A 26,935-nucleotide genomic window follows, 5' to 3' on the forward strand; every position below is an offset into this window, starting at 1 on the left:
GATTAAGTCAATGTCATCTGGTTTTGTTACTCTCAAAAACTAGAATGTCTGCCGGTGCTACAGCCTAATGTTTACAATCTGCACCATCTTTCCTTTGATATCTGTTTTTCAGGCTTGCCTCAAACTCACTATTCTCTTGCCTAAGCCTCCAGGATTCTATCAGAGATGTCAGCCACCAAACTCAGCTTTCCCTTCATTCATGAAGGAACCTTACTAGACTTCTGTTTACTCTGGTGAGCTAAATCTAATCATGCCCTTGGCAGTGACAACTCCAGACTTCTCTCTGTTTTTCCATAAACTTCTATAGTTATGCTCTAGACATCTAATATTATTCTGTTCACTACTAATAAAAGCCAGGAGGGCAGAAGGCAAGCTGGACATGATGCACCAAATGGTAAGATCAAACATATGACCAGGGCTAACACCGAGGACAAAAGACGCAAAAGGAACATGGGAGAAAATGGTAAAAGTGGATAACCAACATTTAATGAGCAGCTACTACATGATCTCCTCCCAAATAAGTGTGGGTACTCAGTATGAGCTCAATGTATAACAACATATACTAATTTTATTCATGGTTACACTACAGAAAACAAGAATGTAAAGTTCCATGATATGAATGGCCAGTTTTGTTTTTTTCTCAAATCAGCTATATAGATCCCCATGCAAAAACTAAAGCATAGTGGGGACAATGAGAAAGAGAAAGCTGATGCTAAACCTGTCACTTGATAGCAGATCCCTTCATTCATTCTGCTTTAAAATTAATAGACAAGCAGGGTATTTTTTCACTGACTAGAATAATTCTGTATTTAAATAAACAACACAAAATCAATATAAAAATTCACACATATTCTTAAAACAAAAAAATTGAGATTTTCAAAATGTTATAAGGTACATCCCAAAATGTATGCCTACTCTCCCCTGCCTTGCACATTCTTTATTCGAAGTTTAAGAAACACTGTACAGAAATTGAGAGAGAAGCAACAAAATGCAATAATTATGGGTTTGGATTAACAAATCTGGAACTCTGCAACTTTCCCAAAGCCCATCATTTCCTATATAGTATGTATACAACATTTGTCTAATTTCTATTTCTAGTCTAGTACTGAGCATGCCACATAACTATTTATGTCTATTTCAATCACAAGTATTTTCCCTAGAATACCATTTTATTCAGTCCTCTAAAAGGTATTATTTAAAAGGTATAAGGAACATAAGACAACATGATGAGATTTATTGAAAGAATGGATTAAACATGTACATTGTAAAGACAAAATTAGTTTCTGTCTAGTAAAATCACTCCAGCAGAAGACTCTAAAGGGTTTGAGTTATACTGTGTGACCCCTACAAATAAATATCAAACCCAAATCCACTTTACAGCTAATGGGATTTGAAATGCTAATTCTTTCACCCACAGGAGAGAAGCATTACACAGACTTAACATAATGACAGACACTAAACTCTTACTGCTCCCAATTCTTTATAAAATGTATACCCTGACAAGTCAGAGTATATGATTATGCAAAAAAAACAATACATTGATTAAAAGAAAAACCTTTATAATGTCTTTGAGACTGTTCTCAAACAGACTAATGGCAACAGATGTTAAGGCTTAACAAAAATAAAATTACAGAATATGAATGTAGTTTTAATTATCTGGTTCTAGTTTTATACTATTTGGTTCTCCAGAAAACAAAAATTATTACATTTCTAGTCATAAGAACTTTAATTACATTTTTGTAATCTATAGCTATTAATTGCCTATGACATACCTAGACTTTTAAAACATCCCACAAAATAATCAGAAATCTCAACATAGTATAAATTTTAAAATGTATGAATATTTTAAATAAAAGATAAACATCTAACACATTTTAAGTTTCTGTTACTTTCAGTATAAAATTTGTATTCACTACCATATCAGCATATGTAATCTTAATGTTCCATGTTTTATTAAATATAATATATAGTTGAAAGTACACATTTCTATTTTAAAATATTTCACAGACCACCAATTAAATGACTAATTTTACTTGAACTTTAATACCCCAAATGCTTTATATGTAATTAACAAACATTAATAAATGTACTTTTATTAAAGTTATTTGTATGTGTGCATTAGTGTGTGTTTGTGGGGGTGCTCATGGAGGCCAGAATAAGGTATCAGATTAACATGGGATAGTAAATTAGTCAGTCCAGCCACTCTGGAAATAAATATAGAGAATCTTCAAAAAGCTTAAAATAAATCTACCATATGACTCATCTATACTACTCCTCAACATATGCCCAAAGGACTCAACATCCTATTCCAAATACTTGCTCAGCAATGTTCATTAGTCCTCTATTCAAAATAGCAACCTAGAAGTCCTTCGATTAGCAATGAATAATGAAAATGTGGTACATATATACCATGGAATACAATCCTGCTCTAACAAAAAATAAAATCATGTAATTTGCAGATAAATAAATAGAATTAGAAAAGACCATATTGAATGAAGTAACTCAGACCAAGGAAGACAAGCTTTTTGTGTCATCTCGTATCTGAATTCCTGGCCCCCAATCTTCAGATGTGGCTATTTGAATGCCAAAATTAAAAGACAAGTATCTTTGATTACCACAAACTGAAGGAATAAATAAAGTGGGTGTTTGTGGTGGTTAATGTTAACCATCAACTTGATGAGAGCTAGAGGATTATGAAAACAAACCTCTGGGTTATCTGTGAGGGACTGCCCAAATTAGGTTCACTGCGGTGGGAAGACACACCTAAACCATGAGGAGTACTAGTCCATGGGTTGGGACACCAGACTGAATAAAAAGGGAGAAAGAAAATGAACATTCTGCTTCGTAACTATAAGCACAATGTGACCGAGCTGCCTCTAACTTCTGCCACCATGCCTTGATGTCATGGAATCATGAGCCAAAATAGACCCTGACTTCTTTAAGATGCTCTGGTCAGGCATTTTGTCACAGCAATGAGAAAAGTAACTAACACAGTGGTAGTTCGGCTGCTTGCCCTGTTACATCCTGTGGAAGCACATGCAGTACTAGAGTTCTGTGATGCTTGACTAGCAACAGAGACTATACAAGAACAGCTTTTTAAACATAAACAACTTAGCCTAGTCTTCTGGTCTCTCCAGAAACTTGACTGGTATCTACTAAGTACACTGGAGGGTAGCTTTAAAAGTTGTCAATAAATACTTTGATACACTTCCCTTCAAAAATTAAATACAATGTCCCCATCTTCTTGAATGTGGGCCAGTTAAGTGACTCAATTTTTTTTTAAGACCAGGTCTCATTATATGTCTCTAGCTGGCCTTGAACTCATTGTGATCTGCCTGCCTCTGTCTCCAAGTTCTGAGTAATGGCTCACTGTTAAAGAAAAGAATGTGGAAAGGCTGGTAATATAGCTTAGTAGTAGAGTGCTTGTCCAGCATGTGTGAGACCCTGGGTTTGATCACTGATACCACAAAAATAAATAAAAATATACAAACCCTAACAAAATGTGGAGAAAACAATACTGTAATGCTGGTCTAAATGACGCAGACCATCATATTCAGATTCACTCAAGCCACATCAGAGGGAGGTCTTCATGGTGAGGGTCTGAGGACTCACGCATGATGCTCTGGGCATCTGCAGTCAATCACACAACTCTAAAACATATTCTTATAAAGGGACTCAGAATATGCCACAAGAGATATTCACATGTTGATTTTGATTTTAAATGATATAGGTAACTTCTGTCCGTTCTGTTTCTTTCTTGAGACCGGGTCTCACTATGTTGCCCTGACTAACCTGGAACTTGCTATATATCCCAGGTAAGGCTTGAATTCATAGAAATCTGCTTGCCTCTGCCTCCTGAGTGCTAAGGCTAAAGGTGTATGCTACCATGACCCCTGATTTCTTTCTTAAGGGGGGGGGCGGAGGGTGGGGAAAAGCTCTTAAGAAAATGTATTTGGCCATATTGAGAAAGGCAGTTAGGAAAATAAAAACACTTTTTATTAAAAAATAAAAAGACTTATCTTTAAAAAAAAAAAAAGAGTTAACACAATATAAAATAAACATGCTTTGCTGTTTTAAATTTTTTGAAACAATTCCAAAACTCCAAAGTGCTACCAAAGATTCATTCGAATGAGGTAAGACAAGCTGAGACAAGGTGTTAGAGCAGGACTTGACTAGAACAAAACTACATCCCAGTTTCAAACACTTCCCAAAGTGCTTACTACCAATACTGTAATTTCTGACTTAAGGGTCTTGCCTTTTCATTCATCTACTGAGGAAAACTTCAAACCAGCCATCTTCCCCTGAGTGTCAGTACTGAACAACCTTTATAGTCAGGAAACTGTACCTCTAACCAAGAAGCATATGGTAATCTCGATTTCCTTTCCTAGGGCTACTGGAAGAGACAGGAAATTGCTCACACTCATCCTTTACAGGCTGGAGAGGCACTACAAAAGCACTTACTAACTTTCTTTTTTACAAACCTGAGGAGAGAGACCCTATCCATTGTTCTGTTTCCTTTATTTATCTCTCCTTTCCTTGTCCTTTTCTGATGTACGGATGGAAAGAAAGAAAGAAAGAAGACAGAAAGAAAGAAAGAAAGAAAGAAAGAAAGAAAGAAAGAAAGAAAGAAAGAAAGAAAGGAAGGAAGGAAGGAAAGAATGAATGAATGATTCCTGACAATATTCTGCTATGAGAAAAGAATCTACTTTGATTTAGGAGGAGAAAGAGGAAGAAAAGGAGGAGGAAGAGGAAGAGAAGATGACAACCATGATGATGGCAACCCTGAGCAAAACAGAGGAAAGATAAATAGACCAATATGACTGAAAAATTAGAAAGGTCCTTAAAAGTCACTGAGTCCAACATCTGGTAAAATTATCCCTCCAGAGGCTAGTGAGATGGCTTAATGGGTAAAAACATCTGCCACCAAGCCTGACAACATGAGTTCAATACTCAGGATCCACATGGTGGAAAGAGAGAACTGAGTTGTCCTCTGACTTCCACATGTACAACACTGTGCAGGCACACACAAAATATAATAATAATAAATTAAAATATAACAAAAATTAAATCATTTCTCAAGGGCTGGAAAGATGGCTCAGTGGTTGAGAGCACTGACTGGCTCATGCAGAGGACTCAGGTTCAACTGCCAGCAAATACATGGCAGCTCACAACTGTCTGTAACTCCAAGATCTGACGCCCTCACATAGACATACAAACAGGCAAAACACCAGTGCACATGAAACAAAAATAAGTAATTAAAATTTATAAATACATAAATAATCTCTCTAAAGTGGGTTCTTCAGCCAGAGTTCTTTGTTATTCAGAAAAACTACAAGTACTTTTTTAAAATCACCAAAACATCAAGGAATAAGAATCATAAAGTCAATACAGAAAAGAACATACCCACAAACATGTTTCAACCTGCCCAGTAGTAAAACTGCTGCTGTACTGATACTGTTAAACACAGATGCCATGGTCCACACCATCAAAATCATCAATAGTCTAAATGTAAGACTTAAAATCACTGTTTCTGTTACTCCTAAAGTAAAATGAGATTGTGCTATTACTGCCCATCACAAAAATGGATTCTGTGCAATCTTTAAGGCAACATAAGACTTATCCCTCTTTCTAGTGTATTACCTTAAAAACAACAAACATCATGGACAAAATGAAAATAAGCACACTCTCAGGGAAAGGCCTGAAGATTTCATTTATATCGGTTTTTTAAATACCTCTGTGGGGCTTTTGCACTGTTTCTGAAAGATGAAGAACTGCTGCCAAGTCTAGATAAACAGATATGCTCCTTCAAATTTCCATATCACTACCAAACTAATTTTTCCTGCCTTCTTTAAACTCAACTCCAAACTGCGGGCAGCCTTACCTAGCACCCAGATAAGGGCACGTGCCCCGCTGAAGTTTTACTGAAAGACACTTCACCCTTGCTACACTTCAGTTTCCCCCACATAACTGTCAGCTTGTAATCTTTCATCTCTGCTTCTCTACCACAAAATCCATATACTGCCTTATTAATAAATGTTTGTGGATAAAAAAATGACAGAGAATGAAATCAACTGCATAGAAATCCATAAAGTTCTAACACTTCATAAAATTAAAATGACCTTTCAAATTCATAATGATATTAACTTTCTTCTTAAAAAGCACACTCAGGAAATCTAAACTTAAGGGAGTACTCACAAGGAAAGTACTAAGTACTAAGCATATAGCAATATCAAGCTATTTTATCCATTTACACCCAAAAATATATTTGATCTTACTTTATTTATTTAATATGTGTGTATGTTTTCTCTACATGTATGACTTTGCACCATCCATATGCCTGGTGTCTGCAGAAGCCAAGAAAGAGCACTGGCTCTCCTGGGAATGGAGTTAGAGGTGGTGGTGAGCCATCATGTAGGTGCTGGGAATCTAACCCTGTTGTCAAGGAAAGTAACCAGTGCTCTTAACCACTGAACCATCTCTACAGCTCCGAGAATATATTTTTAACTAAAGGTAGGGGAGAGAAAAGGCCTGCATTTAGTTTAGACAATTATATACTTTTATTCAGTATATAAATACAAGAAACCTGGCATTTAAAGAATGGTGACTGTTAAATGTATTAAAGAACTAAAAATGTGCACTAAAACTGTAAAATCCGTAGGGTGAAAAAAAGCTTCTTCTACTGGCATAGACAACAATGTTGATGGATATCACAGCTAAAGCTCAAACAACAAAGGCAAACCTAAACAAGGGGCTGCATTAAACTAAAAGATATCTACCCCAACAAATAAAACGATAGCCTACAGAACATCTGTAAACCAAATATCATATAGGTATTGATATCCAAAATATTCACAACACACTAACTTAAGCCAAAAAAAGCCAATTTTTAAAATAAATTTTTTCATAAAACATATAAAAATAGACAACAGGTATGTATAAGTTGCTGATTATCACTAATTATTATGAAAACATAAATCGCCGGGCGGTGGTGGCGCACGCCTTTGATCCCAGCACTTGGGAGGCAGAGGCAAGTGGATTTCTGAGTTCGAGGCCAGCCTGGTCTACAGAGTGAGTTCCAGGACAGCCAGGACTAGGACTACACAGAGAAACCCTGTCTTGAAAGAAAGAAAAAAAGAAAACATAAATCAAAACCACAATAAGATAACATCTCACCCCTATTAGAGTAGCTGTATTATCAAAACATTGTTGGAAAGGTATAGAAGAAAACGGACCTTTGAGTATTATGGGTAGAATATAAATTGGTACAGACAATATGAAAAACAATACAGAAAAAAAAAATAAAAACAGAACTACCATCTACCCAGGAAGCCCTCTCCTGGGTATATAGTCAAGGAAAATGAAATGAGAACATCCTAAAGAAATCTGCGATCACATATACACTACAGCATTATTGTCAAAGTAGAAACAGACTAAAGGCATCTATCAATAGATAAATGGATCAAAGTTTGGTGTGTCTTTGGATGTAAGATAGAGAAAATCTCAAACCAGAAAACTCCTTCTCAATAACTAGCTTTCACAGTGTTAGAAGGTATTATGGAGGCTGCTGGGCAAGAAAAGACATCAGTAATCTCAGCTGGTGATGGACTCTATATCCTATAATATTGACCTAACAGGCAAAATTCCCACTGCTACAATAGTGGCCTGACTATTGCAGGTACATAACTGATTTCTGACTAGATTTGAGGTCTACTTCATAGCAGTAAATTTCATCTCTTGTACTGAAATTCTACTCAAAAGCCCATGGCTGAGGAGGTCAAACCCTAGGGTAAAGCCTGCTATTGTTATAATCCTAAATGGTCATGTTATCAAATCACCTTCTTAATATTTACATTTATGCTCCTAGATAGACCTATGCTGCTCTTACCCTTGGTTAGAGGAGTGTCTTCTTTGCAACTACCAGCAATCAATGCAGAGATGCTGGGCTGACTAGTTTTTATGTCAACTTGACACAAAGCTACAGTCATCTGAGAAGAAGGAGACTCAACTAGGAAAACACCTCCATAAGATCTGGGTATAGGTAAGCAAATAGGGCATTTTCTTAGTGATTATGTGAGATGGCCCAGCCTACCTCTGAGCTGGTGGTCCTGGGTTCTATAACAAAGCAGGCTGGGCAAGCTATGAGGAGCAAACCATGAGGAGCAAGCCAATAAGCACCACTCCTCCATGGCCTCTGCATTAGTTCCTGCCTCCAAGTCCCTAACTTGTTTGATTTCCTGACCTACATGCTTTCTACAATGAAGTGTGTGCTAACTAGTTTTATGTCAACTTGACACAAACTATACAATCATCTGAGAGAAGGGACCCTCAATGCTTCCATAAGATTAGGTTGCAAGCAAGCCTGTAGGGCATTTTATTTATAAGTAATTGATGTGGAGGCCCCAAAGAAAACAGGCTGAGAAAGACACAGAGAGCAAGCCAGTAAGCAGTGTTCCTCTGTGGCCTCTGCATCTGCTCCTGCCTCCAAGTTCCTGCTCTTTTTAAGTTCCTATCCTGACTTCCTTCACTGATGAACAGTGATGGGGATCTATCTATAAGCCAAATGAACCCTTTCCTCCCCAACTTGCTTTTACTCATGGTGCTATATCACAGCAATGTAACCCTGAACACAACAAGCTGTTATAGAAGTATGAATAAAACAGACCCTTTCTTCCCCTAGCTGTGATCACAGTGTTTCAGCAATAGAAACCCTAACTAACCCAGATACATAACATAATTGGTCAAAGTGCTGAGAATAAGAGGCTGAGGGCTCAGCCCTAAATGGGACCGTATAACACCTCCCTCAACCCTACTCCACAAAGACTTAAGCTGCATAGAAGAGGAGGTAAAAAAGACTGTAAATCTCATAGAATCAGGAAGAATGCAGTGAAATGCTGTCTTGTGGAGAAATCATGACTATCACACTCATGAACTCCAACATCTGTTGATTACCTGCACAAAATCAAACGTTTAAATCTAGCATTACTAGGGGTAGTACTCTGCAGACCTTAACCCTTAATGAGGTGCTAGCAGCAGCTGATAAGTTGCCACAGGAGAATCTCTCTCTCTCTCTCTCTCTCTCTCGCTCTCTCGCTCTCTCGCTCTCTCGCTCTCTCGCTCTCTCGCTCTCTCTCTTTCTCTGAGGATATTAACATTGGTAGGTCTCCCATACTTCAGCTGATGACCTCATACCCATGTACATATGGGAAACAGTAATTAGCCTTTGGAAGGGATATAAAGTTTGGAGGGGACATATTAGAAAAGCTATGGAGGAAGCAGAAAAGGGGAGATCGAATAAATATGATATTTCACTGTATTTATGTATGAAATTCTCAAAAATAAAAAAAATTAGAATTTAAAAATAACTAAATGATAAAACTATTGCTAAATACATCGCATATCTTGGCTGCAGGACATACAGAAATTCAACTGAGCTGGAAAGCTTCCTCCCTACTTATGAAGGCTACTGGAGGTCAAAGTCCATCAAAGTCTTCCCCAGGCATGAACCCAATAAATTACAACATCAACCTGCCAGGTAAAGTATGCTCACTTTTTGCAGGAAAGACATGGGGATAAGCAACCACTCGCTAGTTGGAGTTGAGGCCTACTCCAAAGAAGGAAACTTTTGCCTGACAACTGTAAACACCAATCAAAATCCTATAATGAGGGATGTCACAGACCCTAGCAGATAACTTATTTAGTATCGTAATCACACTATGATTATTACACTGTACCAATCACACTGTACTATTATTGCTGTAAAGAGATACCATGACCCCAGCAAGTCTTATCTTAAAAAAACAAAAAAGGCTTACTAAGTTTCAGAGACTTAGTCCATTACCATCATAACAGGGAGCATGGCAACAGGGAGCATGGTAGCAGGCAGGCATGGTGCTGGAGAAGTAACTAAAAACTACTCTCTCTGCAAGCAGAAAGAGATACTGGGTTTTGAAACCTCAAAGCCCACTCCCCAGCAAAACACTTCCTCCAACAAAGCAACACTTCCTAATTCTAAAATCCTTTTAAATTGTGCAACTCCCTGGTGAAGCATTCAAATATATGAGCCTATTCAAACCACCACATTTAGTTATATTAAAATAGCATCACACTTCCTTCTACATATTTATATTTATACTAAAAAACAAATGCTACTCTAAGACTTGATCGGAGAAGCCTTTCTTTCTAGTGAACGGTGGTGAATGCATAAACTTATAGCTGTACAAAATGTTAGATTAGGTAAAAATTGAGGACTTAGCCATCAACTTGACAGTTACACTTTCCCCTCACAAGCTGAAGAACATTTTAGAAGAAGGGTGTTCTAATTTGCTTTCCCTTGTTGTGATAAAATACTGACCAAAAGCAACTTCTGGAGGAAAGAGTTTTTCACCTCACAGGTTACATTCCATCATTGCAGTAAGTCAGAGCAGGTACTCAAGGCAGAAGCCAGAAGCAAGAGATGAAGCAGAACAATAGAGGAATACTGTTTGCTAGCTTGTTTTTCTTGCTTTCTCAGCCTGCTTTCTTATATAACCCACAACCACTTGCCCAGAGTGTGGCACCACTCACGGGTAGGCTAGGTATTCCCATATCAATCATTAATCAAACAAACAAAAAAATGCCCCACAGATGTGCACACAGGACAATCTGATTAAGGAAAATTCATGAATTCAAGTTCCCTCTACTCAGTTGAGTCTAGTTTGTGTCAAGTTGGTAAAAACTAATCAGCAGAAGGAAGTAGAAAGAACATAAAGGCAAGAAAACAAGAAGTTGCTTCGATAACTGTCCTGTAAGAAGCTCCAACCAGAAGCTGACTGAAAACAGATGCAGAGACCAACAACCAAATATTGGACAGAGCTTGAAGACTCGTATGAAAGAACGGGAGGAAGGACTGAGGGGCCCGAGGGGATAGGAACTCCACAGAAGACCAACAGAGTCAACTAACCTGGACCCTTGGAGGCTCTCAGAGACTGAGGCACCAACCAAAGAACATACAAGGGCTGGACCTAGACCTCTCGGCTCATATATAGCAGATGCACTGCTTGGTCTTCATGTGGGTCCCCAATAACTGGAGGGGGCTGTCCCTAAATCTGTTTGTGAATCCCGTTACCCTAACTGGGTATAAGCCAAGGTGGGGAGATATAGAGGGGCATCTCCAACCCCTCAGAGAAGGAGAGGGGGTTGGGAAAAGGAGTTCTGTGAGGGGGAACCAGGAAGGAGGCAGGGAGCAGGATGTAAAGTGAATAAATAAACAGGGGAAGGAAGGAAGGAAGGAAGGAAGGAAGGAAGGAAGGAAGGAAGGAAGGAAGGAAGGAAGGAAAGTCAATCAGAATATAGTCCTTTCAAATAAAAACAAAAGAAGCTGCTTCGAAATGATAATTTCTAAGCACAACACAGCCATTACATTCATGAATTCGAGGCAATTCTGGGTTGCACATGAATGGGGCTGTCAACAGCCAGCCATAGATAGAGAACAGGATCGGGGCACCCTAGCCTTAGTGTTGAACTATTTGCTAATGACAGAGTTGGGGGAAAGGGGAGACACTGTGTTCTGTTGTATATCCACTGATGACCCCAACAGATTCCAATTAGCCCAATTCAACAGTCACACAAACGGCTTTGGCTAAACTAACTGGGTCAAAAACCAAAAGTCATAAATCTGGAAAGGGAACTGCTAGGGGGTAAGGATGATAAAAATTATGGGGGAGAAAAGAGAAGGTAGTGGAGATAATAATCACAGTTGTGTGTGGGGTATGTGGGGTGTGTGTGTGTGTGTGTGTGTGTGTGTGTGTGTATGAAACTGTCCAAAGAACCAATTTAATAAAAAAAAGGTATCTGAAAAAACTGTATACACACACAACCCACCAAATATTAACAGGAACCCTTTCCTCCTCGATTACTCCAACCCACCTCCAAAGCACACTCAGGATGCAATAGGCAGCTTTGAGCCAAGTTAGTGTTGCTGTCACCTCTGTCTTTCCAGACACCATCAGGACTATCTATCTAGATCTTATCAATCACAAAACCTCTGAAATGGGAGCCTAGAGACTGCCAACAGCATATGCCTGGAGGTGAAGGTACCTGTAGGAAGAAGGCACCACTGATGACTCTCATTGGTAGAAACGCCTCGACTGAAGGCCCTGGGGCCCAAAGTACAATAATCTCTGGTATTGATATTATCAGGAACCAGTTTCACAAAAGAGGCCTGTAAGATATGTATCAAAGATTACAGGAAGCCAATCAAAAACAAACTGGAAGAAAAAACAAACTCTTTTATGTCAGACACTGCAGAACAAATCAAGTGCTTCTCTACTAATCTCAGCAACTACCAGTTCCTTGTTGATGAAAACACAAATCCATTTAAATGGCACAGCTATTGGGCTAGGCTATAAGGAGTCATGCTCATATGTGATTTTCTTTGAGGATTGCTTAGAAATAGAAAAACATTAACAAATTTTATAACCACTTTCAATCTATCATTTGTTATCACAAGTGGCTACTGCTTGTCAATCCACACAAAATCAAGACTTAAGACTAGTGTGACTGATATCATCTTCAGCTCTTCATCTACTCTGACCTCACTTATCTGAAGTAGAGGGACTCCTGGGATTGCTTTTAAGAAAACAAGAGTCTAGCTGGAAAGATGGCTCAATGGTTAAGAGCACTAACTGTTCTTCCAGATGTCCTGGGTTCAACTCCCAGCAATCACATGGTAGCTCACATGGTAGCATCTATAATGAGATCAGATTCCCTTTTCTGGAGTGTCTCACGACAGCTACAGTGTACTCATATAAGTATAAGTTTTTTAAATAAATCTTTTTTAAAAAGTCATGGAGGTTGTCTAACAATAAAAAATGTAATTAGACACATACACACAAAGAAGAGATTGATGATGAAAAAATCTTATGGGTCACCTAATATCCTCTTCATTGCAGAAAAAAAAACTTGAAATACTACAAATCATCTAATTCATGTTTGTCTGATATACTTTTATATTTCTTTCTTCCTCTATATTTTACTCACACATCCTCTACACAAACAGAAAATATGCCTTCTACCTCTCAGATGATAAGTCATTCAAGTTTTCATCTGTTATCCACCAGTACTGATTACTAAGTACAACTTAACAACACAATGAAAGATTTCAGATATGACCTAAAAAAATGAATATACCATATCTGTTATTTTGTAAATCTTGGCTTTGTTGATTCTCATGAGCACAAATAACAAAGTCGTTGACAATCACTATAGGACAAATTCAGAAGTAAGAACGCTCTACAGTCCAGGACTACACAAAAAAACCCTGTCTCAAAAAACCAAAAAAAAAAAAAAAAAAAAAAAAAAAAAAAACCCAAAAAAAAGAAAGCTCTACAGTGACCTGTACGATATTAGGTAAGTTGCTAGACTTCTACAGGATCACTTTCTCTTCTGCAAACTTGCAATAAATAACAGCTCCTACTTCATACACTTACTTATAAGATGGCACAGAAGTTAGGAGCACTTATTGCTCTTGCAGAAAACCTGGGTTTGGTTCTCAGCACACACATGGATGTTCACAACCATCTATAATTCCAGATCTGGAGGATCTGACACCCTCTTCTGACCTCTGTTGGCGCCAGGCACACACATGGTATGCATACACACATGCAAGGAAAACATTCATACTCATAAAATAAATAAATCTAGGGAAAAAGATTAGTTATATAATGTATATTATCTTACATAATAACTACTCCAATATAAAAAATGCTGGCTTGTTATTTTTATATACAGAAGAACAAAAAAGAAACTTTTACCTTTGCTTTACGTTGTTCTTTTAGGAGATGGCCTTTCAATGTGACTCTAGCTAGCCTAGAACTCACTCTACAGATTATGTTGTTCAATTCTCTTGCTTCTGCCTCCCTAGTGCTAGGTTTGAAAGCATATGCTATGATACCTATCAGTAAAAGTTGCTATTTTGACCTATTTCAAAGCAAAATACTAAAAAGCTGAAAAAATACTAAAGTTTAAAAAAAAAATCAATGGAACAAAGCACAAAAAGGTAATGAAATTCATACTAAAAAAAGAGCAATTAACATATTAACAAACTCATTTCTATAAGCTAGTTAGATTATCCTTTTATCTTCAAATGGTAAAGATGGTAAATTTATTATTCAAAATACCAAATGCACCAGGAGAAATATGTTTCCTATATCAAAACTAATGACAATGTTGACAAGAAATGGACATTTCAGAACTTTAAAAGAAAACTAAGATGCCTAGAATCAATGAAAACTAAGCTGTATAACTCATGCAGAGTTTCTTTAAAATCACTAGGCATTAGCAAATGTTCTGTGACCAAAAGCAATGTGGGAGGGCAGAACCAAAGAAACCCCACAAAAGCCGGGGAGAAAGAATTGTAGAAGCCAGAAAAGTCAAGGACACCACAAGAACATGACCCACAGAATCAACTTAGCAGGGTTCATAGGGGTCGTAGAAACTGAAGTGACAAACACAGACCCTCTAAGGGTCTGAGCTAAGTCCTCTGCATATATCTTATGGTTGTGTAGCTTGGTGTTCTTGTGGAACTCCCAACAATGGGAGCGGGGTTGTGTCTCTGAGTCTTTTGCCTGTGCTTAGGACCCTTTTCCTCCTACTGGGATGGCATGTCCAGTCATGATATAATGATTTGTGCCCAGACTAACTGTATCTTGTTAAGCCATGTTCAGTAGCTATCCCTAAGAGGCCTGGTTGCTGCTGCTGCTGCTGCTTTTGTTGTTGTTGTTGTTGTTGCTGCTGCTGCTGTCTAAGGGAAACAGAGGAATTGATCTGGAGGAGAAAGGAGATGCAGGGAGGAACTGGGAGAGTGGAAGGAGAAGAACTACAATAGGGATGTAATGAATAACAGAAGAATAAAAGTTTATTTCATCTTGGAAATTACAGCCCATCATGGAGGGAAGCCCAGGCAGGAAACCAAAGGAGAATCCTAAAGCAGAAGCCATGGAGGAAAGTTGCTTACTGGTTGCTCTCTCACTTACATTCAACCAGCTTTCTTACGAAACCCAGGACCACATGCACAGGGGTTGCACTGCCCACAGTAGGCTGGCCCTTCCCATTATCAATCATTAATCAAGAAAATAGCCACAGGCCAATCTCATGGCCCAGGTGACTAGCTTGTGTCTAGCTGACAATAAAAACTAACCAGTATAGCAAATAAGTGAACTAAGATTTAAATAATAATATTAATAATATCCAATCCTATTTTTCCATCAACTTTGCTAGGAAGCAAAGTTTAGCCTGATTCTCCATATGCAGGTGGACTGCTCCTCATCCTTTTGGCTAAGATCAAGTGTAGTGCTAAGGTATGAAAGTGTAAAAGGTTGGAGAAAAGAAGACATTATCTAAGTCACTCTTCACTATCACTTGATGTTTCTTTCCAACAGCTCAAAAACAAAGCAAAAGACTATTCTAAGCATGACTAGTGAAAGTGAGACAAATATGACAAGGATTTAAAATGAGAGACTATATATCTTTCCATGAGAAAAGATTGATGAAGTCTCTTGCCAAATAGCTGCTAAGTCACTAAATAACTGTAAACAAAACTCAGCATTCATACTGTCTGCCAATATATGAATAGGTTCTAGCCAATAGTTGATTTTTCATTAATTTATGAATATAATCACAGCATACCAAGAAAAATAAAATACTTAATTACAGAGAAATAAACAACATAACACAGAGGCAAGAGTCACGGTATGCACCTGTAATCCCCACACACAAGAGGCTGAGGCAGAAGGCTAAAGTGTCTGAGGCCAGTCTGGCCTATACAGTAAGACCCTGTCAACATATTATACTTACATACATATACATACATGTGTGCTTGAGTGCATCTAGTAACCATTCTCGGAACCATTTACATTTTTAAAAAGTTCTTAATAGAGGGCCTCAAAATGGCAAAGATATATTAAAGTATACAATTAATACTCTACAACATGGCTTATCAAAAGTTGGCGTTTTATGTCTTTTAACCTTAAAATTTAAAACCACATATCTGAATGTTTTTATAAAAATTGTGTTTGCTGTTTGTATAACATGTAAGTCTGAAGGGTGGGCATAATGTTTCACTGATACAAGAATGAATTCTACACTTGCCTTGTAAAATGTGTTTTCCTCCCCAGGAGTTTGGCATTCAAAAACTCCCTTCAGACTTTATCTCACTTTCATATAACAGTTGTTAAGGAGCCAAACTCCATATTTTTAGTCGTCTACCAAGAAGCCCATATTTTCACCACAAATTCCAGCAACCAATATCACATGCACACCCTTAGAACTGATTGCACTGTTTAGGCTCAACATCACATTTTATATATAAAGAGTGTGGTGAAAATTATAAGAATTTTAAGAATCTTAATTGGTAAAATCTATTATGTCTCGTAAAGGGAAAAAAAACCTGTGGTCACTTAAGTAGCTACTCAATTTATATGAAGGATTCTGGCATGCTGCATCTAAACTCACTGCACTTTTGGGGATATGCTGTCTACCGTGTAGGACGGTTCATGAGACTGCTGCAACTGTCTAAAATGACATGACAAAATAGTTAACACATCAGAAGCTTAAATAAATGAGAAAAACAGTTTAGCAATGACACAATTCATATTTATTTTGGAACCAAGGCTCATCCCCAAAACTCTTGTGTTTTACCAACCAAGTAGTTATTTACTATAGCAACTTCATTACCAGGATTTCCAAAATTTTCCACACACTTCAGTGCTGAGCTATCAAAGTCTGTGTGTGTGCTGTTACCTAGGCAACATTAAAGAGGACTTTTACCTTTACAATACTGGAGGGTCAAAGAAAAGGAACCCTCCTTCAAACTGTGCAGGACTTTAGTTAGACGCATAAGTGTGAAATCAGCTGACAGAAAAGCTCAAGAACTGCCACCAGTGTTTCAGTCTGATAAACTCACAGAACCTGCTGCCATTTATCTTCATTTCCAGCCATCAGTGTCCCTGCAGACCGAGGTACATTCCAAAGAGACTTCAAAACACAGTCAATCATACCAGCTGTCAAATAATACTGAAATCCAAGAAAGCCTCTGGGGTTAAAGGTCAGTCCCTAAGATCTGAAGAGATGACTCAGTGGGTAATATATTTGCTACAAAAACATGAGGTCCCCAGTACCCAAGTAAATATCAAGCCCATCTGTAAGCCCAGAGGTCAGATACAGAGGCAAGGAAGCCCTAGAACAAGCTGGACAGCTAGACTAGCATAATCAACAAGCTCTGGGTTCAGGAAACCCTGCCTCAATACATACCGTGGAAAGCAAAGCCATCAGAGAAGATACCTGGCATCAACCTTTGACTGCTACACACATAAACTCGTGCATATGAACACATGAAAATACACATACATACATGAACATGTAGCACACACACATATACATGCTCTTACTCGCGCCACCAATCCCTCACATCTGGATTTAGTATCAAATTTCTACTTTGCTGCCGTAAGTTCTGAAGCTAGTAGCTCAAAAGCTACCTTTCTGCCTGAACCACAACAGCTTCAAAAATGTAAGACACAGTCATTTAGAAACCACATTCTAGAAGATTTTTGTAAACACAATTATTTCCTGCTCTGGTATAGCCAATTTGATGCTATCTACTAAATTAAGCAAAATTAAAGAAAAACACTAATATCTTCTTAAAAACAAAAGATTGTCTCTTTCCAACACACTGAGAATCAATAAGCTCAAGGTGTTTCTTCTCTAACTTACAATTTCTCTCTTCAACTTTGTTTTTTTTTTGTTTTGTTTTGTTTTTTTTTTTTTTTTTTTGTTTTTTTTTTTTTTTTTTTTTTTTTTTGGTTTTTCGAGACAGGGCTTCTCTGTGTAGTCCTGGCTGTCCTGGAACTCACCCTGTAGACCAGGCTGGCCTCGAACTCAGAAATCCGCCTGCCTCTGCCTCCCAAGTGCTGGGATTCTCTCTTCAACTTTTACTGTAAATATACTTACTGTCTCTCAGGGTCATATTTTAATCAGGAGTACAGCATATAGATTGCTTTATGCTAAGAAGTACTAAATGACTCTAGATATAAAAATAAAAGATAAACTGAAAAATAGAAAGAAAAACACCTAGGCTCTTAACCTAGGGGGAATGACTCTCACCTAGCTCTTTCATTACTTGTCCCTGCTTTTGATCACCATAGCTCATGGCCCAGTAAGGCCTTTCTCTCCAAACTAGTCATCTTATTTCCACAAGTTCAAAATGCTACCTGTTCTTCTAAGCATAGTTAAAAACTCCTGTTCCCCTATCCTTACAACTACAGTAATCTTTCCCACCTCCCTTATCTCTTTACCACTCATTACTGTCTGCCATGCATTATCTATGTTCCTATATTTAATCTGCCACATAAGCATGAAGGCTTCAAGGTCAAGGAACCATGCCTCATTCATCTCTATTCAAACTGTGTAACAGAATACTAGAACTGAATTAAATGAATGGCTTGGGTCAGGAAAGGACTGAAGCCCACTGGCTGACAAGGTAGGGTAGTGATGAATGTCTGTGATCTTAGCACTTGAGAGGTAAGTGGGGCTATGTGAAAGTCTGTCTCTATGAGGCAGACAAAGACAGAAATAGTGAGATCCAGTACAGAGCCCTGACTTTGCCAATAACTACCCATATGATTTTGGACTTTAGATTTTTGTATATTCATCTGCAGGTTAGAAAAGTATGCTCAATTACTTTGTATGACTGTCTCTCTGTGTCTGTTCATTTGTTTTGGATGTTCGTGGGGGTGTTGCTTGTTTTAAGAGACTGGTAATCTTTACCAGAGTATAAAATTAATTGGAAAGTTAAATCTTATCATCTTCTCATAAGTGACATGAAAAGAATATTACAAAGTGTTTATAGTCAGTAATATGCTTTACATTTAACAACTGGCTACAGCAGAAAGTTCAAACTATACTATTTTCTGGTTGTCTCTGGTATAAATAATCCTGCTATGCCCAATCCAGCAACACCATGACAGTATCACTGAACACAGAGCTAGGTAGGAAGAGATATGTGCAATTTCTGTTCCAAGTCAGCAGCCAATCAGCACAGCCCTAAAAAGATAAGGAGTATTTCACAAAACTGTTATCAAGAGAGATGGGGGCATGGCCGGAGAACATGTAGAAGTAAGGTATTCAGTATTCCATCCTGTGGAGTACAGTCAAAACAACTTACAAAATGTTCAGTACAACGATCTCCAGTATCCATGTATGCAAATCTTATTCTTGGCTATAGTCTCTTCATCACAATTCATATCTCTTTTCAAAACAGAAAGTAACAAGACAGCTAAGACACCTACTGATATCACTGTAAGACAAATTATGAGAAGGAGGTATGTGGTTTAGAAACAGTGCAGTAAAAAAGGCAAATTTTCTATTCCTAATTTTTCCCAAATTCTTAATATAAGCTTGCATCTTCTAATAGAACTTCTATTACTAAGAATTCTCCATTAGAATTAGAGTTTTTTAAACTTAATTTGCTTTTAAAGACATGTGGTACTTGCTGAGCTTATGGGACAGTATAGTTCACAAACTTCATACACTGAAAAAAACAGGTTTTGTTAAAATACTTTTCTGACTTTTTACTTAAGCATGCTAAACTGGATAAGGAGCAAAGAAGTTTCCTAAATATATTTTTGGCTGTACTATGTCTATCACAACAACACTGCCTGTAGCCAGATTTTTCATGAGTATTTATAAAAAAAAAAGTGTGTTTTCTATTTTTAAGACTATTTAGAAAATAAGAAGGCTCAAAATTTCAAGCACACTACTAATCTTATCCCAAATATAACTCTAAATCAACTAAAAATATGCCTACATGTTTCCTAGGAAAATCTCCAAATTTTAAAACCTATAAATTTAAGAAAAAAAGAAGATTTAAAAATGAATCAGCATAAGCATGAAATTGCTATATTCAAACAATTATGGCATCTTGTTGGCTATAATGTTGGCATCTTGATGTTTCTATACTGTTGGATGAGTAGTATAGAAAGTAAATGAAATACAAAAATTAAAATGCTGAGATATAAGTCTGCTTAATTTCATTAACTCTTAGTAACTAGCTGGGCAGTGGTGGCGCACGCCTTTGATCCCAGCACTTGGGAGGCAGAGGCAGGTGGATTTCTGAGTTTGAGGCCAGCCTGGTCTACAGAGTGAGTTCCAGGACAGCCAGGGCTATACAGAGAAACCCTGTCCAAAAAAAAAAAAAAAAAAACACCTTAGTAACTGGGATCCACTAATGTCTACATATATATCCAATTTAAATATTAACTATAAAGTCAAAACTCCTGTCTAATCTTAAAAGACAGCAATCAAGTCAAAAAATTAGTATATCAGGCTGGAGAGGTGGCCCCAGGGTCAAGAACAATTTACTCCCAGCACCCATGGGAATACAGAATTATAACCACCCATAATCCTATTCTAAAGACTCCAATACCCTCTTTTGAACACCAAGGGTACCAAGAACACATGTAATACACAGACAGACATTGAACACACACAAAATAAGCAAATCTTTTTAAAGAAAATTTTAATGAAGTCTTTTTAAATAAAATTTTAATGAGTATGTCTTCATTACTAGGGTTCAACTATGTCTTTTCTGTTTGCATTTGTCATGACAAATACCATTAAGACTAAAGAAATCCCTGGGTTGGCCGAGCATAGTGGTGAAATCCTAGCTCTCAAAAAGCAAAAAGGATTACGAGTTCAGACTAAGTTACATATGCACTGGAACCCAGAATGGATTTTACAGCAAGACCTTGTCTGAAAAAGACTAGGGAAAAAAATTAAAAAGTCCTATGTTCAGTCTTTGCACCCTCAAGCCCTGGGACTGAATCATTTATATGATTATACCTTGGATCTGGTTAATTTCAGTGTCTAATGTTTTTCTTGTTGTTCTTTTGCTTTGTTTTGGTTTTTGGCAATACATTTTATAATAAAGTTTAAAATAATGTTTAAAAGATGTTATAAATATGCAAAAACTGATTGACACCTGTAAGACATAGGGGCAGAGGGGAAGCTCTGGGACTCCCAAAGGCTACAGTATTGATTGACTTCAATCTCCTAAAGTCCTCATCTCCATACAACTTAAAGAATGGTAGCTGAGGGCTGGAGAGTTGGCTCAACAATTAAGAGCACATGCTGCTCTTGCAGAGGTGCTGGCACCCACATGCCTGCTCCTCACAACCATCTTTTACTCCAGATACAGAGGATGTGTGTAATGCCCTCTTCTGACCTCCAGGGGTACCAGGTACACGTGTACACACACACACACACACACACACACACACACACACACACACACGGTGCACATGCATGCAGGCAAGGCACTCATACACATAAACAATAAATAAACAATAATAAATAATCTAAAAAGAATTTTTAAAAAGAAAATGGTAGGCTGAAACAGAGTCCTAGTTCTACACCTCTAGTGCAAGAATTTTATACACCTAACTGTTTCTCCCTTCAGAGTCAGTATGCAGAAATCTGTTACTCTCACCCACATAATATTTGTACTTGAAACTACAGAATTTCCACTTTTCACTACTCCCCCAGACCTAAGACTTTCAGCCTCACTGCGGTATCTGAGAGTTCAAATAAATATACAGCAATTAAACCATTTCAAGTTTCAGGCAAAGTAAATTTAGTTTTTCAGAAGTCACATATTCAGAACTAATGAGCTAACAGAAGTGAAAACTCTTGTTTCACTTGCTTAATACTTTGTAAGTCAAAGATAAATACAGTTAGGCTTGGTTTGTGTCCATAATCCTAACACTTAGGAGACTGAGACAGAGAGACTGCTATAAGTTTAAGGTCAGGGTGGACTATATAGTAAGTTTAGACCAATCAGAGCTACCATATAAGACTCTGTCTCAAAACATAAGTAAATAAGGCTAAAGACAGCTCAGTGGTTTAGGAGCACCAGATGTTCCTCCAGAGGATTTGGTTTTGATTCTAGGACCTACATGGCTGCTAACCACTGTCTGTAACTCCAGTTCCAGGGGGTCTGATGCCCTCTTCTGGCCTCCTCTGGCACCAGGCACAGAAGGGGTGCACAGACCTACATGGAGATAAAGCACATAAAATTAAATAAATCTTTAAAAATAAATAAACAAATATCCCAACAAAAACAGTACAACCTTTCAAATAATTTTTTAGCTCTAATATATAAATCATTAGGGAATGATCAAACAAGCAAAAATTCTCAGAACACAAACAAAAAATACAGAACTTCCCATCAAATGTTTTTTAAGAAAGGAAAGAAAAAAATGTCATAGGTCTACAGCCATATCTTTTGCACTTGTTTGTATATTTACTATTTTCCTCATTAATACAGGAATTTACTACCTTATTTGCAGCTTCCCAGAGCACAAATTAAGCTTTACAACATGCTCACAGATAAGCCCTGCACAACCACATCTATTTCTCCCCAGATGGTTTAGTATATTAGATTGCATCTTGAACTGATTTAATATGGTCATCAATCTAACTCAGTCTTAGCTAGCTTCCCAAAAAGTACAATTTTGTAATAACAAATACTACATAAAATTCATCTATCCTTTCTTCTTTGCAACCTCAATGTCAGTTTCATATAGAGAACGCAACTAAGATAATGAATCACAGGCCAATTTCCCTTTCCAGGCAGCTTGTAAACTAGTATTTTCCAGGAGTAGACTCCACTTCCAATTTGACTACAAACTTCATGTCTGTACCTCCTGATCACAATTACTAGACATTCTACAGAAGTGCAGCGCATGCCAAATGTAAACACAGGAAAGTCTTTAAGGTTTTCACGAAATTGTGTTCTCTAAATTGTGACAGTCAACTATCTACCTCTTCTCATACACAAGAAAATTTAGATGCATTAAAATCATCTAAACTTTGCAGTGACAAAAAAAAAAAAAATGCATGCTTTGCAATCTGTTTCCAAACAGCAGTAAGCATGTGAAGCAAGCCCTTACCATTAAAGGTTAGCGGTTCATTTTATTTGCATACCATCGATTCTGAAAAACGATCGCCTAAATTCGAGTCTTTTTCTGATACAACTAACCCTGAGAAGTCCAAAGAGAATACATAAGCACCTGAACGAAACTGTCTTGAGACCACAAATGAACTCTTCTCAGTTCAGCTCTCCTTGCTCCTGGCCACCTCCCCAATGGCCAGTGGCCCCTTTCCACATGCTGACGCACTGCCCAGCCCTGCACCGTTGGCGATCAGAGCAAAGTACCAGCTCAGTCTCAGAAACTTTGACTCAGTTATCAGGACACGGAGGACGACATGCGCGTGGGTGTGGGTGGGTGTCTGTCGGGGACCACGCGGTCAACTTTGAAGCGGGGCATTCCTTGCAGGTAGAGATCTGCCCAAAAAACAGCCTATCCCAGACAGCAAAACCACAAGCATCGCCAGCAGGAACAGAGCAAAGTGCGCGGGGCGGAGGAAAGGGAAGAGCGAGGGAAGGACACGGGATCCAACCGACGCTTTCAAGTGGGTAAGAAAATAACCCAGTCCACACGCCCCTCAGACTCGGGGTGGCTGGGACTGCGAGCCGGGCAGCAGCCTCATCCCGGCCGCCCGCGGCGGGGGCGGCGGCAATGTCAGGAGGGCACAGTTGGAGGCGGCGGCCGCCCGAGCCACCACCCCGCCCCAGGTGAGGGGCGCCAACCCCGCCTCCCGCCCGGCGGCCCCGCCGCGACCAGCAAGCCACACGGAGAACCCCGGTGTCCAGGAGGCGGCCGACGGCGCTGAGCCCGCCGGATGCCTTCCGCCCTAGTGCTCCAGCATCCCGGTCCCGGGCCGGGCCTCGCACCCCGACCCTCTCTGGACCAGCCCGGTCCACCTCAAACCCCCCCGGACCGCGGCTCCCGGCCGTCAGGCCGCCCTCGGGCCCCTCGAATGCCGCCTTCACCTCACCTCAGGTCTCCGCGGCCGTGCCGGAACAACAACTCTGTCAGACGCCCGAGTCCCACCCGCCGCCTAGAGCTCTGCGGCCGGGCCCGTCCCGTTCACTCCGCCGCCGAAGCCCAGGGAGGGCGGAGGGAACGGGGCGGAGGGAGCAGGCTGGGGAGGGGAGAGGACCGCACGGCAGGAAGAGGCGAGGGAGGGGGCGGACTGAGGAGGAGGCAGCGAGCGGGAGCGCGCGCGCCGGGCCTCTCGGCGCGGCGTGCGCGCTCCCGAGGGCGGAGGCTCCTTCTCTGCCTAAGGCGGCGGCGCGCGCGCGCGCGCGTCCACAGGCCCGCCTGACCCGGCTTGGACCCTGAAAGTGCGGAGTACAAACCTGAGCAGAGGGCAGAGGGCAAGCTAGAAGAGTAGGGGCGCGCAAGAGGCTCTCCTGCACCAGTGCTGGCCCCTGCCAATCATCCCCAGTACTGACTGAATTCTAAGTCCCTTTTGAGGAGGTTCTTTCTTAACAAACCTGTTTTACATATTTCCCTTCTGTGAGGCCAGTAAGTCACCACGGAGGACTAACTTTTCCAATGGGATTCTTTGTCCTTTGAAGGTGTGTCTCTCTGCTCAGAGGCATCCCCCTTGATTAGTTCTTCCAGACTCAGACTTCATAGGAAAGCGCTAACCCAACTGTAAAGGCAGTCTGGGTCTCCCCTTTTATCCTTTCAGAGAATAGATTTTGGAGGACAGATAAACTAAAGTATCTATTTTCTGCCACAAATATTGTACTGATCTCTGAACTGTGAGTTTCATCCTTTCTAGATTAAGCACCCAGAAATACCTGTACATTCCCTGACTCTCATTAGAACTTTTTTCTCAGGTTTATGGCACAAAGATGTGTACCCTTAATCTGTGAGACATTTTAGAGATTCCAGAAGGACCTACTTCACTCATTTCTGTATCTTTCATGATGAATGCTACCTGGCTTATAGAAGTATTCAGTAATTGTTATTATATGAGTTAAATGTGTCCAGGGATTGCAACTCTAGAGTGGCTTCTTGAGTTGAAAATTCTCTTTTCTTATAACACTTCAATTGCTCTGTCATTATTGTCCACCCAGATCCAAAAGCTACTCTGAGAAATTTAACAGTTGTCAAAGGACCTTCAAACCCAAGTTTCTTTTCTCGTTTTTTCTTAATGTTAATGCCTACAGATGCTGGGTCATAGCAAAAGTGTTCCAACTCATTTGGGTTTCCCCTCCATGTTGGGTCCTTCCCAGAAAGCATTTCTGTTAAGCTCTGTGCCCTGAATAGACCTCCTAACCCCGAACCTGACTCAATGAACGCTTTCAGTTTTGATACCTAATGAAGTTAGGATTTAATGAACACAAATCATCTGTTGACTTCCAAGCTTGCAGCGTCTCATTGTAAATACACAAAAAGTAGATACTGAGCCAGGCTCTATGAGAAAATCAGCACAGGAAAAGGCTATAGCTTTTGCCTTCTGGTATCTTCTAAACAAAGCAAAGTTATTTGACAAAGGGGACAATGGATGCTAGTACCGAGTTCACTTTCTCCTATTTAATCAATCCAGGAGCCCAGGCCAAAGAAGGGTGTGACTTCACAGTTAAAGTCAGTGTTCTTGCTTCAGTTAACCTAATCTAGATCGACTCTCACAGGCACACAAGAGGCTTGTCTCCCAGATAATCCTGTATCCTGTCAAACTAACAGTATTAACCACTGAAGAAGGCCAGCCACCTCTTGTGTGTGGAGGAGAATGAAAAGGAGTCTTTCTCACGATGGCTGCTGTGATGAGTGGATTTACCGTAGAAAGGTTACCGAAGCCACCTTTCTACGGTAGAGGAAGCCGGCCTGAAGGCGAAGCTGACACATTATGAAAGAGTTCAAAATAAGCCAGAAGTCTTCCTCTGGATGTAGTCATTTCCCTGAGTCAAGATGTTTTCTTAGTTATTTACAATTTTAAAAGTGAATTTAGCTTTCTATTATTTGCCGTCAAGTCTGAATTTTTCAATACATATTATGGAAGGAGGAGTCATATATTATATGACTCTTCCAAGGATATTGTTTTAATGAAATGAATAGATACTGTATTTGATAAGATTTTAGAAGGTCCTCACAGAAACTTGTCTACTCCCCAGAACCCTTCCCAGAGTAGGTTATGTAATGTCTGAGAACTCATCACTGCACTGAAAATTTTAATTTAAATTCTGTGCTTTATTTAAATCAGCTTGCTCTAATAAAAGCACTTCATGACTCTAATCCTCTAATCAGTTACCATGTATACATGTGTTTAACATGTGAGGTTTTTTTTAATATTTTTGCTTTGTCTAATGTATGTGTATGTCGGTGTGTGTGTGTGTGTATGTCTGTGTATGTGTGTGTATGTCTGTGTATGTGTGTGTGTGTGTGTTATACTTAAGTATACACTAAACAAAAGAGAATGCTGGGTATCTTCTTCTAACATTCTCTATCTTATTCTCTTAAGACAGAGTCTCTCACTGAGCTAACAGCTCCCCAGTTTGGCTAGGCTGTTAGCCAGCAAGCTCTAACAGACTTCCTGTCTCCATTTCTAACCAACACTTGGGTTGTAGGCCTGCTCGGCCACACCTGGATTTTTTTTACAAGGGTGTTGGGCATCTGAACTTAGGTTTCCATGTTTGCATGGCAAATGTTCTTGCCCACTGAGCCACTCCCTAGACACTATTATATCATTTCAGAGTTGTTTTGTTTTTGTTGTTTTTTCCTGACACTGGAACACTGGAAAGATTAGAAAAATAACCCTGGCAACCCAGGTTGTGGTGGTGTGTACCTTTAAGTACTTGGAGGCAGAGGCAGATGAATCTCTGAGTTCAAGGCCAGTCTGGTCTACTGAGTTCCAGGACAGCCAGGATTCAAGAGAAACCCTGCCCCCACTTCTCTTTTTCTTTCTTTCTCTCTCTCTCTCTCTCTCTCTCTCTCTCTCTCTCTCTCTCTCTCTCTCTCTCTTTCTCACACACACACACACACACACAGAG

At 39.3% G+C, this 26,935-nt stretch overlaps 1 protein-coding gene across 3 annotated transcripts in view; it reads right to left on the bottom strand.

Moving 5' to 3' along the window:
• The window catches only part of Rabgap1l (RAB GTPase activating protein 1 like), a 551,680-nt gene extending 526,938 nt beyond the window's left edge, over window positions 1–24,742 (bottom strand). The window contains exon 1 of one of the 3 annotated variants that reach the window (XM_034512812.2): window positions 23,929–24,742. Coding sequence is in view for 1 of the 3 variants with exons in the window: in XM_076941455.1 (XP_076797570.1) it covers window positions 22,980–22,982 (3 nt within the window). In the remaining 2 variants the exon portion in view is untranslated. Of the gene's footprint in view, window positions 1–22,979; window positions 23,002–23,099; window positions 23,225–23,928 lie in introns of those variants that run through there. The other 2 variants (XM_076941454.1, XM_076941455.1) reach the window with 2 other exon arrangements.
• Between the last annotated feature and the right edge of the window lie 2,193 nt (window positions 24,743–26,935).

Source organism: Arvicanthis niloticus, chromosome 10 (genome assembly GCF_011762505.2).
Source record: "Arvicanthis niloticus isolate mArvNil1 chromosome 10, mArvNil1.pat.X, whole genome shotgun sequence".
Classification (NCBI taxonomy): domain Eukaryota; kingdom Metazoa; phylum Chordata; class Mammalia; order Rodentia; family Muridae; genus Arvicanthis; species Arvicanthis niloticus.